Here is a 15,547-nt window from a genome sequence, read left to right on the forward strand (position 1 = left end):
TGGAGCTAGAGCCCAGGAGATGGCTCAGTCATTAAACTTCACTGTAAACAGGAAGGCCTGAGTTTGCTCCTGTAACTGTTATAAACTAAATAAGCCAAGTTAGGTGGTACTCAGTTGTAATCCCAGTGCTGGGAAGGTAGAAACAAGTAGATCCCTGAAGTATGCTGTCCAGCCAGACGAGCCTAACACAGTGAGTCCCAGGTCCCACTGAGTGTTCCTGTCTTATCAAAGCAGTATGAACAGCTCCTGAGGAATATAGCATGTAAGTTTGTTCTCTGGCCTACCCATATGTGTGCATGTGCTGACAGATGTACCAGCCCACACACAAAACATGAATCTAACCTCATTTTCTTGAAATAAACTTTCATTGCTTTGATGAAACATTAAAGAATGAGAAGTAGTTTTGTAGACCTAAACTTGACCACTTTTGTGTGTACTCACCAAATGATCTTGAGGAACTTTTTTGCAAATGTGTTTGTAGGATTTTGATTCATTTGAACACCTGCCACCTCTCCCAGAGCCGCCACCACCTCTCCCTGAGATGGCAGACAAAATCCAAGATACACTTCCTCCCCAAAAGCCTGAGCTGAAAGTGAAGCGGTTGCTGAGGCCCATAAGTATTGCTCTGACATGGAACATCCCTAAGGTCAACCCCAAGTGTGCTCCTGTGGAGAGCTACCACCTCTTCCTATGCTACGAGAACTCTAATCATTTGACTTGGAAGAAAATTGCAGAGATGAAAGCTTTACCACTCCCGATGGCCTGCACCATATCTCAGTTTTTAGCTTCCACCAAATACTATTTTGCTGTCCAGTCAAAAGACATTTTTGGGCGATATGGGCCATTTTGTAATATAAAGTCTATTTCTGGGTTTTCTGAAAATCTTACCTAGAAGTCCTCAGTAATTATATGTTGTGCACATGTCATGTTTTCATATTTGAATGTTTTGTTTACAATGTTTCTCTAACAGTACATTATAATATTTTATGTGCAGTTTGTGAGCCCTTTGTACTGTAAAGTGTCTTGGAATTTTGTGTATTTCTAATTTGCATTCAGTATGTATTTCTGTTATCTGTGACACATACTGTATCATGGACCCATGTTGCCACTGTGTGTTCCTTTGGTGACTGGAGTTGCTGCTGTGGCAGAGGATCTCAGGTTCTTCACAATCAGCTATAAGCAAAGCCAACCAGTTGCCAAAGGTGGATCAGCCCTGGAATGCATCTCTGCCATGATCTAGTAGGCAGCAACTCCTTCCTGTTTTCACTCTAAAGTACACTATTGATTTATGCCCTTTGTCTTCTTGTTTGGTTAGCAATCATTTGAGAGAAACAGCTTGGAGGTTTTGTCTAAACACTACAATTTATTAAATCAGGCATTGTGGGCCATGCCTCTAATCCCAGTACTTAGGAGGAAAAGGCAGATAGATCTCTGAGTTAAGACCAGCGTGGTCTATATAGAAAGTTACAGCCAGAACTATGTAATAACTGGCTGTTTAAAAAAAAAAAAATTGTTACACATTGTATGCTATGTACACAAAAATGTATAGTGCTTCTTATTAAAAATATATGTATATCATTCAGCCTGCTTTTTCAACTATGGAGTTAATCTCTTAGAGTTGAAACTTTAATTTGCTGATTCCTAGTTTCTCTAAATGTCTCTCTTTGCCAATTTCCTGACTTCCCTCAGCACTCAGAGAACAGACACTGAAGGGCTCTAAAAAGAGCTCTATGCATACCTCTCCCCCAAGAAGCACTGAAGTGAGGTGCAAGCAGCCCAAGAGAGACTTGAGATGCCCACCTCACTGGTAGAGAGACTAGGTAGCTAGTAATGGAGATTTTTTTTTTAATGGTTTTGTTTTGTTCTTCAAGACAGGGTTTCTCTGTAGCCTTGGCTGTCCTGGACTTGCTTTGTAGACCAGGCTGGCCTTTGCCTACTTGAGTGCTGGGATTATAGGCATGTGCCACCACATCTAGCTAAAAACAGCATGGTTTTAAAGTGAAACACTCTTCTGCTACACAGTGGAAGTTCTGAGATATGATCAGGAAGTGGTTTCCCTTGGTGTTTGAGGTAACTACTACATCTTCACAAATAAAGCTGTTACTTTTTTGAGTTTTCCTGTCTTTATGAAACATGACTGAGCCAGGTGTGGTGGCATACACATGACTCCCAGCTCTTAGAAGACTAATACAGAAGGATTGTGAATTCAAGGGCAGCCAGAATCAGGTTGGGACTGGCATGGTGGTTTGTATGTGCTTTTAATCCCAAAACTCGGGAGGCAGAGCCAGGTGGATCTTTTGAGTTTGGGGCAAGCCTGTTCTACGTAGCAAGTTCCAGTATAGCCAAAGCCACAATTCGAGTCCCTGTCTCAAAAAACTAAGGGGGAGGAAATCAGATTTAGAAAGTACTTCCAGATGTGGGGACCTGCCTGCTTTCAGGCATTTTGTGGCAGATGGCATAGAAGGAATCACCCTGAGGTTCATGCAACACTTGAGATAACAGTGTGCTCCAGACCAGTCAACAGGGTATCTAGAAAGCTGATAGGATCTCAGGACACCCAGAGGAAGGCTGCCATCTGACCTAGAGGAAGGAGCTAAAATAGAACTTTTTGTCTCTTGATGGAACCTGGAGTGGAATTTTCAACTTGATACTTCAGTGGTACTAGAATACAACCAGTTGAGGTACAGGAAAATTTCTGCCACCCAGCACAGAGAATAAGCACCCCATCAGTGTTGGCTGTACTTGTTCAGAGGGAAGTGCTTTTGAATACAATAAACAACAACCAAACTTGCCAGGCAGCCACCGTTGATTATGTTGAGTGGTGGCTGCTGGTGGGACAGAATCGCAGACTGCTGGACAATAGGCAGCAGAGAAAGATGACATATTGCAACATCCTCTATGGCTTAGGCTTGTGATAGCTTATAAAAATTGTCTTGACACACCTCTATATAGATGAGAAATTATTCTGTAATTCATAGAAGCCATGGTCACTGACCCCACAAAAGATTGAAGCCAGGACTCAAAGCCAACAGCTCGGTTTCTGGGTTCACAGTGTGGATGCTGTGCTGTCATGCCTAGATAGATGGAAGAATATTTACATAGTCTTTGCTACCTTAGGATCCCATGTTAAAGTTCAGTTACAGAAGCTGGAGTAACAATGCAAGTCTGGTATATTCTGGGGTCTCTAGAACAGTGGTTCTCAACCTGTGGGTTGCATAAGAGCATTGGAAGGAAAAAAAGACAAGTTGGCTCCTGCTGTTGAACTCCAAGGAGTCTGAGAGACCTGTGGAAGCTCAGAATGGTGATGCAGCAGCCTGCCATAGATCAGGAATAGCTAAGAAGACAAAAAAGGGACGGTGCCTTTAAAAAGTGGACTTGTGAAATTGAAAGATGATGGAACAGAGCCACACACATCAGAGTGACAAATCTGTACCTTTCCTAGTATCTCAGATTGGGGAGGTGTGCAGCAGCTAGGAGCTCAAACTGAACCTGTCTCTGGATGGCAATATCACCCTGACTCTGGGCAACAATAGGATATCTGAGACAAGTCTTGGCAACACTAAAGTATTTATGGTATTTCAGAAGACCAATCACTTGTTGCAGTGAATATTTACATATAAAGCTGCTTGGGCAAAAAAAAAAAAAAAAAAAAAAAAATCACCGTGACACACTGAAGTTTCAAACAATCCCACTACAAAGAACAAATGGATGTGCAATAGAGAAGTGGGAGAGGTGGAGGAACAGCAGTGAGTGCACAGTAGAGTAGGCTGCATTTGGGATAGGGTGACAACGGTGGCAACATAGTACATGTCCTTGCTGAGTAGGGCCACCAGAGTGGTGTGCAACAGCCTGGAGCTTTTGCAGACTCGGCCCCTGAACACACCACCCAGCCTTACGATCCTCCTAATTCTGAGCAACAACAGGATGTCCAAGGTGAATGGTTCATTTTCTGGATTGGACCTCCTCAAAAGACTAACATGTACAGTGCTGCCCTTATTGAAGGCCGTATTGAAGCTCCAGGTTCATGTGGATTGGATATCCATGACTTGTTTTACCACTGAAGGCCATGTGGATATCTCTGGTCTCTGCTACCCCCTGAAGCCATGTTGATGTCCATGGGCCATGCTGTCACTGGATGCTATGTTGATGTTAGTGGTCTGTGTTGCTACCTGAGGCCATGTTGATGTTCTTGGTTTGTGCTGCTGCCAAGGGCCATGATTGTGTTTGCTGCCAGTGGTGCAGCAGAAAGCCATGTTAATGGCTTGTGGTCTACTGCTGCCAGAGACCATGCTGAGGTCCATGGCATGTGCTAAATTCAGAAACCAAGTAGGTGTCTGTAGTCCATGTTCCCGCTGACTATAAAGAGCAAGGAAGCTACTTTGGCAGTTGTATTGATGCCTGCAGACTCATAGTTGAGAAGGAGGGACATAGAAGGCTTCTGTGATAACCCCTAACCATTCCCACCCAGCAAAAACAAAACAAAAAAACAAAAAACAGCCTAGAAAGAAAGCTATCAAAGAGAACTTTCAAAAATTGTGATAAGAATCCTGAAGTATAGCTCTCCACAATTGATGGCTTCTGGAGGGCATATGGGTGAGAAAGGGACTCAGCTTTCTTTAAGAGGTTGGATGCTGGCCACTCATGTTTCAGTGAGTTTGTTGGCAACACAAATTGGTCTTGAGCTTTCTTCTTCTTTTCTTCTTTTGTAAGGAAGGTTATGAGGGGGAACAGACCTAGGAGGAAGTGTGGGAAGTGTTATTGGGGTTCATAATGTGAAATTCCCAAATAATCAAAAAATTAACAGGTTCTACTAAATGAGACTTGGAACTTTGAATACACAGGTTACATGAGATGACAAGATACAACTTGATGGACTGGCCCTGTACCATGTAGCAACTGAGTAGATGCTCATGGCAGTCACAGTCTCAGGGTATGACCTGTAGAGCTTGAACGCCATTTACCAGAACTTGAGGGAACCTGGCTTCAGTAATGTCTGTCCTAGATACCAGTAAAGTCTTTAGTCCCTCAGAACTTCCATGCTCTTGCCACCAGCTGAGCACCCTGATGTCTCTTGACTTCCAATCTTCACGTCTCTTCTCTCACAGACCTGTGAATAATAAAATGTTTCTGTTTCATGTGCTTTGTTCCGCTCCTCTGGACCACAGTTAAACCTAATTCCTCCTAATCAGAACGTGGCTCTCTTAGTAAGAAAGTGTCTGCCCACATGCACAAGCTTCCTGTTGTAGGGACATCTGGACATTGATCTTCATCTTTCAGTTGCCATGACAAAACACCTTAGATAACTTTAAAAAGAAGATTGATTCTGGATGTTTCAGTTAGTGGTCCACTGTTCTGTTGCTTTTTTTGGTATGTTATGATGAAAGTATGTGATGAAAGAGGAAACAGACTCCTTTTCATGATCATGCCCCAAAGATTTCACTTCTTTCTATCAGGCCATACTTCATCAAGATGCCACCATTTCCCCATAGTGTCATCAACTGAGGACCAAGCCTTCAACACAGGGTCCTTTGGTGGCCATTCCAGATCCAGACTGCAGCAGATAGGGACCAAGCGCTCCTCCAGGAGAAGTTTCCGGTGAAAGGTACACCATAAAGTTCTACGATTATCTCCCCTGGGCCCCTTTGGGCCAAGGCTGAAGTTTATAGGCTATCCAGGGAGTCTTAAAGAGTGGATTAATGGAAAGTGACAGTGGGATGATAGAGCAAAGAAAGCAAGCCCTTATTAGTAGTGATGGTTAGAAGTAAAGGTGGATTATAGGGACTAAGTGGGCGAGAACTGCTTTGTTTCCTATTACGAGTATATTGGGACAAGGAAACCACAAGAGTTGGCCATCTGGATAGAAAACATACATTTATTGATTTATTTATGTTGGTTTGTTTGTTCTCTAGAGACAGGGTTTCTCTGTGTAGCTTTGTCTGTCCTGAAACTCCATCTACATGCAGGCCAGATCCACCTGCCTCTGCCTCCCAAGTGCTGGGATTAAAGGCATGCACTACCATGCCCAGATTAGAAAAACATTTTTTAAAAAACATAATACATGAACTTTTTCCTAGTGGGAACGGCAGACAAAGCAGTGGAAGTCTTTTTACACCCCAACTTCACACTTATCTGTGGAAGTGGCATTGCTTTAGAAGTTTATTATTTTCTTTCAGAATCTCAAGGCACTCACTCATAGACTCCCACACCTCCAGCAGAGCATGGCAAAATGCACTCCCCAATGCTGGTCTCTTATTACCGAGGTGAGGTAAGATCTTAATTCTGATGAAATCTTGTATCACCTCATATCACCTCATAGTTTCAGTTGACATATAATTACATGTCTTTATGGATACATGTGTTCAGTTTACATCAGTAAACCAGGGTAGTTAGTTGTCATATCCATCTCCTAATACATTCATAAAAATATACAATAAACTGTCGCAAATGACACTCAAACAGCTGTATTGCTCAACCACTATTCCCTCTGCTTCCATGAGATCCACATGTTTTAGCTTCCTCATATGATTGAGAACATTTAGTATTTACCCCCTAGATAGGTTTGTTGATTGGTTGATTAATTAATCTGGAAACGGGTCTTGCTATGTAACTGCCTGGCCTTGAATTCAAAGATCTACCTACCTCTGCCTTCCAAGTGCTAGGATTAAAAAGAATCTGTCGTTATACCCAGATCCTTAGACTAATCTTAAAGTATATTAAAAAAAATAGCTATCAGAGGTGTAGGGAGGAGGTTTGACTTCAGGTTTTCCTAGTAATTGGATGATTGATTGATTAATCAATCAACTGATCGGTTGGTTGATTGTGTTTAGCAGTGTTGGGTGATTGAACCTAGGGCTTTGCACATTTGAGACAAATACTCTAACTCTGAACTCTATTCTTGGCCCTTCGCTTTCATTCGGCATGTACCCTAGAATCAGTGGCTTTACCTTTCTAAATGTGTTTCCTCAACAATAATGAGAGAGAGCACTTCATCAGACCTCTGAAGTCTCTTAGTTCATATTCCCCAAAGTTCCAAAGCACCCATGTCAGAAGAAGCCAAGCATTCTAGGATCTTTGTAGCATCTGAGTTAGCTGATACTGCTTTAATCTGGTAGGTTCTTCAAGCATCATTCATGATGGATACTGACATTTGTAGAGACTTATCTATAACATGTTATTTGATATTTTCTCTGGTCATTATTTTTTTGTTTGCTTATTTTTCTCCTTCCCTCCCTTCTCCTGGAATTTGCTTGTCTGATAGGACTGTTTTTCTTATTTTTGTTTGTTTATTTTTAGTGACTTACCTCAAATATCAAAGTATGTTTAATTTTTCTCACAGAATTACTAAAAATACAAAAGGGTAAAAGATTAATGTAATAAAAACCCCTCACGCCTGACAAAAACTAAATGTGGCCTTAGATAAGGAGAGAATGCATTTGTAAAGACTTTCTGTAGCAGGGAGAGCTTGAATCAAAGCTGAGGATCTTCTATTTTATAAAAATTTAATTTATTACCATCCTGGGGGGCACATGCATGCTGGCCTTCTGGCATGTGAAGGTCAGAGGACAACTCTCAGGCATCAGTTTTCTTCTGTCATAGGTTAAACTCTGCTTGTCCGGCTTGCATGTTTTCTTCAGAACAATCTTGTTGGCCCTGGGGTCTTCATTTAGAGAGAGAATTAAATTATTGGGAGTAAAAGATGAGTCTAGAAGAAACTTGTGTTGAAAAACAACATTCAAAGAGCTTTTCAGAGTAGAACCAGGGAACGTCAAGGTTCAGGAATTAGGCACAGCCTGAGCCACAGCCACATGTGAATTGTTAACAGGGTGTGGGAGTGGGTATTTGTAGGGATAACTTTGGCAAGTCCAGAGACTTTACCAAGACCACAAACTTACAATAAAGGATGTAGCTGCAACTATTCCAAGAAAACCTTTTATCTCAGTGTGAAATGTTTTAGTGTTCATGAAGCCACTCTATTTAGAACTATAACCACTGAGAATAAACGTGCTGCCTAGAATCCTAGCAATTCATCAAGAGTAGCCAAGTGTCAAGGTAGCTTTCCTGTACCTGTCACCTTTCTTTCCTTGTAACTTGTGGAGTTTCCTCTGTCTTCTATTCCTTTGCTCTAAAGTCCCACATTGACATCCCTCCCCAGTTTTTGGGGAGCACTTAGTCTGTGTGATTTCCAAGACCCATCTTCATGCTTGTAGCTTGTAAGCTTCAATAATCAGTACCAGGCAAAGATCAACATTATGACATCCCTCACACAGTTTAACAAATTTCAGGGTTAAAGGGCAGCTCATTTGGTAGGGTGCACAGGCCCAGGATTTGATAGTCAGCACTGCATAAAATGAGTGTATAATCCCTGCACATCGGAGGTTGGGCAGGAGGGTCAGAAACTCAAGGCCAGCCTAGTCTGTGTGTGTGTCTATCCACTGTGCTTTCCTCTTCCAGAAATTTGACTCATGTCAATCTTGTCTTCTAAATTCCAGGTATCGCCCCCAGTGCCTTACCAGCCACAAAAATCATTGTCTTATGGAACAGTGACATTATTTTATTCATAATATTGTTTTTAAGAGTCTAAGACTTTTCTATCATACGTGTATCCAAACAAGAAAAAGGCACTTACTATGCCTTAACTGCAATTTCGTTACTGCTCTATGCTCTATAAAGAGACACCTGACCAAGACAATTCTTATTTTAAAAAACATTTAATTGGGGGCTTGCTTATAGTTTCAGAGGGTTAGTCTGTGATCATCATGACAGGAAGAAGACAGGAGTGGTACTGGAGTAGTAGCTAAGAGCTTTACATCCTGACCCACAGGCAGGAGAGAGAGAGACAGACTGGTCTTAGCATGGGCTTTTGAAATCTTGAGTCCACCACCAGTAATTCACTTCCTCCTACGAGGCCACACTTACTCCAGCATGGATGCACCTCCTAATTGTTCTCAAAACAGTTCCACTTTTCTGGTGACTAAGCATTCAAATATATGAGCCTATGAGGGACATTTTCATTGAAACCAGCACAGTCCTTTCCATATGCATATGAGAACATTGGTAACTGCAGCTATGGCTTCAGCTCTAATAGCTACAAATAACCTTGCACTAACAGGCTCCAGTTGGAAGACAGAGTAGAGGAAGTGCATCTGCTTTTAGACTGTGGTCCATGGAGTTAGAATAATTGATTTGGAAGCTATTTTTACAGAGAAGTGTTGACTTCTCATGGGGACCCGTTTGGGGTAACTAAATACAGGATAAAAGCATGGCATCTCTGCCTTTATCTTGTATGTCTGTCTGTTATGTATTGACTGGAAGCATAAGAGGTAAGTCATTGTCCTAAATCTGTAGTTGCTTTGAATTCCAGAAAAAGAAAGCCTTCAGGGGGATACTGTCCCAGGAGGAGCAGGCTGCAGCAGGGTGCAGAAATGAGATCTTGGAAGAACTAGTCTGGGCCCCTCAAGCAATGACAACGGTAAAGGTCTCATCACCACCTTTCAGAGTCAGAATCAGACCAGGGCTCCTTAACCGTGTATGTCCATGTCAAAGCCTTCACAAGACCACTTGATAATAAACCATTCTACAATGATTCTAGTACAATGAATTCCTGTGTAGCTATGACTAGATGTGTGTAAAGTTGTGTATTTAAACCTGGACTTTATATGAAAGTTGAAGAGTTAAAGGCATGTAAGTTGGATATGTGTCAAATGATCAATCAGTAGGAGGTGTTCTTTCAATTAGTAGTGTTTGAGACAGCGTCTGGTGTGGTCTAGATATGCCTTAACTCATGGGGTAGTCAAGGATAACATTGAACTCCTGATCTTGCCTCAACCTTTCAGTGCTGGCATTACATATATATGCCATGATAGCCAGAAAATGCCCTCCTTAGAGTTGTGTGTGTGCATGCACATTTATGCACGTATATATGTGTGTGTGTGCACATGCATGTATATTTATGTGATGCTGTGGAAGAAACCCAGGGCTTTGACATGTTTTACTACTGAGTTATATCCCCTCCTGCATGCTCTTTTTTTAAACTTTGCATCACACATAACTGTGAACACGTGAATTGCCCAATACAAATTTTGATGTTTTTATGGTCTGTGTACCATTCTGATGGAATTCACCATCAGGCAGCCTGGTAGCTCAGCTCTCTCAAATCTGGCTGCTATCTATTATCATTGACTCGTTGTGTGTTTTGTTGTATAGCTAAGAGGCACTTGATATCAAGAGTTAGGTCTGGACAGCTTGTGCTATTCCTTGAGCTTGTGAGTGAAGTTCTGAAGGACTACCAAGCCACAGAACCTAGTCCTCACTTCAGAAGTAGAAGCTGAATTTTTGTTGAAAGGACTTTTGTGTACTACGGTGCTCACTGTCGTTGACTTCATTGTATGTTAGATAGATTTATGTTTCTGAAGTAGACATCCTTCTAGAATGCAAAACTAGTATTCAAAAAAAAGAATTGTTAGTTATGCTAAGCCTTCCCTTTGACTTAGCATGTGTGTGTTTCTAATTGTATAATGAGTGGCATGCATGTGTTTCTAATTGTATAACGAGTACCCCGTTTAAGTAGAGTTAATTAGATATCCCAAACATGCTGCAGTCCTAAGGATTAGACAATGGCCACCTAGGAGTGTATTGGTAAACACAGATATTCTGATTTATTTAGAAAACATTTTTGTTTATTGTTAGAAATCAAAATTAAATGGGGACTTGTACATTAAAATGTCATTGACAAATTATGTCATCCTTTAACCTGAAACAAGAATGTGAAAGTATGCCTGGGAAGAAAAGGAGGACAACTTGGTAGCCCTAGCATAATGCTGTTAATCATACTTACTTTCTTTAAGTGCTGAATGAAATGGAAATAACTGTTTACTGCTAAGGTTTCTGCAAGAATAGCCATGGCCATCTTAAGTCTTTGTCATCTGAAGTTTTGATCCTTATTTTACAATTAAATTCATGAAAAAATTCTCTCTAATGACTGTTTTTCAAACTAGCTCTTTTAAGTATCTGTTCTTAGGGTGTTTTGTGTGAAACTTCCCAACTGTTGCCTATTGACATTCTATAGAAGTACACCTTCTAACAAATGTAATCTGAACAGGATTTAAAATTCTCTATTTTGTATATATGAATGTTTTGCTTTCATGTAAGTTTACATGCATGCCTGGTGCCTAGGGAGGCCAGAGAGGTGACAGGTCTCCTGGAACTTGAGTCACAGATGATGGTTATGTGTGTGCTAGAAACTGAATTCAGGTCTTCTGCAAGAGCAGAAAAAGCACTGAACTGCTGAGCCATTTCCTCAACCCCATGAACGGTATTTCTAAGATGCCAAAACATAACCTACAGAACAAACTTGAGACTGGACCCCAGGGAGGCCAGGCCTAAGGGACATTCCTTCCCCATCACTTAGCTGTTGGATCCTGTCCTCCCCCCAAAAAAAGTTTTATTAGCACTGGCCCATGGCATCTGTCACTTCTCCCATCCTGCTCTCCCTTCATACACACACACATAAACACACACAAACACACACACACACACACACACACACACACATCTTACAATTTGGGATGAGAAAAGATCAGTCTGGACAGTCAAGACCAAATTACTAGATAGTTGACAAGGAATGTTCAGTCTAAAAGGAGGTAGTGGTCAGAATCAAAATGAAGCCATGTTGGTTGTGGTGGTACATCACATGGGAGGCTGAAACTAGAGAATCATGAGTTTGAGGACAGCCTAGGCAACACCATGAGGACCTGCCTCAAAGGCAGCAATAACAACAAAATGAAGACACTTGTGCTGGATCTTCCAAAAGTAACTAAAGCCAAGAGAAGTGGTTCTTAAGGGTGCCTGATACTCAGTCTCTCCCACTAGGATTCAGTGCTATCTGAAAGAAAAGATGGTTCCCTGTAAAACTGATCTAATTGCAAAGTCTTCCAACTTTGGCTTCTTGTTGTATTCTGTTCTAGATTGCTACTTCTGGTTTTAGGTTTAAACAGCAGGCTTTTTCACTTAAACCTTTCTGTCATTACCACCTGTGCCCTTCTGTGTGCTAGTTTATCATTGGGCCAAAAAGCCTGAAAAGATGAGCCAATACCTGAATTCCCTCAAGCACTAGGGGAGAATTGAAACAGGCACTTTGAAGGCATTTTTGCTAAAAAGCATAGGCTCTTCAATTTGGCCCACTAGTTGCAAGATAAAGGCCTGCCTTCATTCCTTTGTTTTGAGTCTGCCCAGCTTTTAAAGGCAGTCTTTTGAATCACTGTTCTAAACCTGTAGTCATCTTGTGTTGCAGTATATTTGATCACACTGTGAAGCCCGAGATTGTATGCTGGAAAAACCTGTTTCTGGTTGTGGAGTGGCTGAGCCCTAGCACGCACCTTTAATCCAAAACTTTCTGTTTATTGCTAAACAGATAGTTGTAGTATGGCTAAGCCCTAGCAGATACCTTTAAGAGCTTTTTGTGAACATGATTAGATAGTTAATCATAGGCCAAGAGGCAAAACAAGCAGCCAGTTGACGGGGTGAATATAGGGAAAACAAAAACATATAATAGAGTGAGAGGAAATCTGAAGGATGGATAGAGAAATGCACAGGAAGTAGAAAGGAGGGACATTCAGTTTGAAGGGTTTTTAAGACAGCATGGAGAAGGGGCTTTTTCTTCTAGGATGTCACCTGAGTAGGAAGGTCAGCTGGGTGCTTTCTCTGCCTCTGAGCTAGTAGGCTTTCACCCCAGTTCATGGCTCTTGAGGCTTGGTAAAACTGAATGTTTGAGATTTTGTATAAAAACAACAGTCTTGAATTTGGGGACATAGAAAGCATTGCAGAATGGATCACCCCCAAGGTCAGGCACTTCCTGATGACGAGACGACAGCAGCTTGGAGCAGGAATACCATTTTCTATTCCAGCTACCTTATTCCTCCAAGGACTTTTCAGACTGCCTTACAGGCCAGGAGCTGGAAGGATGGCAGGAAGGGCTGCGACGATTACACACACCTTTTGCCCAATTCCTCTCTTTAAACCTAAAGCATATGTTATTCTAGAAGATAGCTTGGGGTCATTAGTGTCTATTATGTGTGCTGCTTCCCAGTGTGGCCACATGATGAACCTCCTATTTGCTTTTCTCTATCAGGTTAATTGGCATATTGGGATGGTAGCTGAGTCTAGCCAGTTGTAGTTGCCAGTGCTATGACTCTTGCCCTGAAACTGGTTGCGCTACCACTGTAGGAACCATACATGGCAGTAATTATTTAGGATCGTGAAACATTTTACTTCATACTTAAAATGACATGGGCCATTGAAAGCTTTTGGCCAAATTCTCCAACCATGTTTCCTATGTTTAACAAGAAGCAGTTTTTGCAGTGTATATATCTTGGAATGGCCCTGTGGATGCCACCTGCTTTTCTCTAAATTTGTCCCTCCTTCACGTGGGCAAATGTCTGCTCTGACCCACCAAGGACCTTCCTGGGTGGCAATAGCCAGCCTTCTCACATCACGTTTAATTTTACCTGTCTTAGAAGGAACTAGCTTTTATTTCTGGCTCTGATGGAAATATAAGAAACCTTTCTGTCCCAGATCTTGTATTTTTGGAGAGTCAGGCATTTTTATAACCTCTGTGGAATTCAAAGGGTTACATGAGACACTGAATGGAAAATCACATTCTTGGCAGTTTCTAACCAGTACTTTATCTGGCTCCAGACAGAGTATTCCTTTTATTTTAGACATTTATGTTCAAATGGCAATGACCCACCCTCACAACTGAATGCTTATGGCTTTGGGTAGGGACTTCATTCCTTTCCCCAGATGAAAACAGTTTATAGTAAAGATCTTGCCTACCTTCCTGTATCTTATTACAATCCTGTTGGGTAACTTCAAATTACACCAGAATCCTAAATATGACTGTCCTATATACCGTGAGCTAGCCCAGAGTTGTGGCAAGTACCTTTTGTCCCAGCAGTCAGGAGGCAGAGGCTGGTGGGCTTCTGTGAGTTCAGTGTCAGCCAGCCAGGCCTACATAGCAAAACCTTGTCTAGAAAGAAAAAGGAAAGAATCGTAACTTTGTATTTTCGTATGAGTGGCAGGGGGAGACTCCCCAGAAGCTGTAGATGGCACTGTGGAGCTGGTTTCTGCTCCAGCCTACACTACCAGAAACAGGATCTGACCTGATTCATAACATCAGCACCTCAGCTTTGTGCAATTTGTACTTATCTTACCCATGAGGTTAAAAAAAAAAAAAAAAAAAAAGCCCCATCAGCCAGGGACACTCGCATGTCTTCATAGCCTGGTGTGTATTTTGTAGTAAGCACAGAGGTTGGCAGTTTAGTAGAAACAAAGGTCTAGTTTTCTGTTCTCTCTGAGGCTGGCGTGGTAAATTTACAGCCACTGTTACTCCTCTGGGCAATGCAGAGTCCAGGCTTGGGTGAGTTGGATTATAGCCCCAGACAAAAGATAAATTAGCAGCTGATCTTAGAGAATTAGATTGTAAATGTTTTTTTTGGGGGGGTGCAGCACAACATTTATTGGGGGTGAGGGCATCAGGCCTTCTTGGCTGCCGCCTTCCTCATAGCTGCCAGCGTGTTGCTCAGCTCCTCCTGCTTCCTCTTGGTGAGGATGTGCATGCCTACCCTCATCTTGATGAACTTGAGTGCGTGCTTGTCCTTAGAAACCTTGAGTAGCTACATGGTGTGCTGCTCATACGGGGCAAAGCCACACGCCTCCCTGATCATGTCTCCCACAAACTTGATGTGCTTGGTGAGGCACCAACAGCACCAGCTGGGCCTCAGCTTGCTGACATTCTTTGTCACCTTGTGGCCTCTGTTGAAGCCCATGGCCATGGGATTGCACAGGGCCATGGCTGCTGCTCTCCAATGGCCGCAGAGACAGGAAGCTGTAAATGATATTTACATTGGTTGGGTGACTGATTTTTGTGTGCATGTATATGAGTAAGTGTTTGGGAGCCACATGGAAGTCAGCAGACAGCTTGCAGGACTCAGTTCTTTCCTCCCACTATGTGAATCCCAGGAATCAAGGTTGCCCATCTTAGCAAAAGACACCTGTACTCACTGAGCTCGCTTGCCAGCCCGGGATGATAGAATTATGACATAATGAAGGCCTAGCGCACACACACACACACACACACACTCACACTTCAGGCAACCTAAGATATGCTATCACCCATTTGTTGAATTTTTGAGAGATTATCTATAGGTTCATTCATTAAGGAATTATGAGATACCTATTGCCAGAAACTGCAGCAGCACTGATGTTGAGAACAACACTAGACAGGCTCTGCCCTCCCAGAGCCCACCGTCTGCTGGGAAAGCAGGGCCAGAACAAGTAAAAGGTACACATAAGATACCCTGGGCAGTTGTGGTCTGTATGGACAGTGAGCAGGGAGACAGGAACTTTATCTGGAGTTGGAGACCAGGATGGCCTGGAATTCTACACCTAAGAGAACAATTCTGGCAGGTGACCACCAGGGGGCACAGCATCTCATCTTATTTCTACAGTTGAACTGATACTGCTTTTTTTTGTCTTTCTTACTAGTTGGTCA

At 42.2% G+C, this 15,547-nt stretch overlaps 1 protein-coding gene and 1 pseudogene across 1 annotated transcript in view; one reads left to right on the plus strand and one right to left on the minus strand.

The window, feature by feature from the left end:
• Atf7ip2 (activating transcription factor 7 interacting protein 2) overlaps window positions 1-2,112 on the plus strand; it is a 36,858-nt gene extending 34,746 nt beyond the window's left edge. Inside the window, exon 12 of the mRNA XM_021648409.2 lies at window positions 482-2,112. Coding sequence (XP_021504084.1) covers window positions 482-892 — 411 coding nt within the window. The 3' untranslated portion in view covers window positions 893-2,112. The remainder of the gene's footprint in view (window positions 1-481) is intronic.
• A 12,416-nt stretch (window positions 2,113-14,528) lies between these two features.
• Window positions 14,529-15,081, minus strand: LOC110555259 (large ribosomal subunit protein eL36-like; annotated as a pseudogene).
• Between the last annotated feature and the right edge of the window lie 466 nt (window positions 15,082-15,547).

The sequence above is a fragment of the Meriones unguiculatus genome, chromosome 11 (genome assembly GCF_030254825.1).
Source record: "Meriones unguiculatus strain TT.TT164.6M chromosome 11, Bangor_MerUng_6.1, whole genome shotgun sequence".
Lineage (NCBI taxonomy): Eukaryota > Metazoa > Chordata > Mammalia > Rodentia > Muridae > Meriones > Meriones unguiculatus.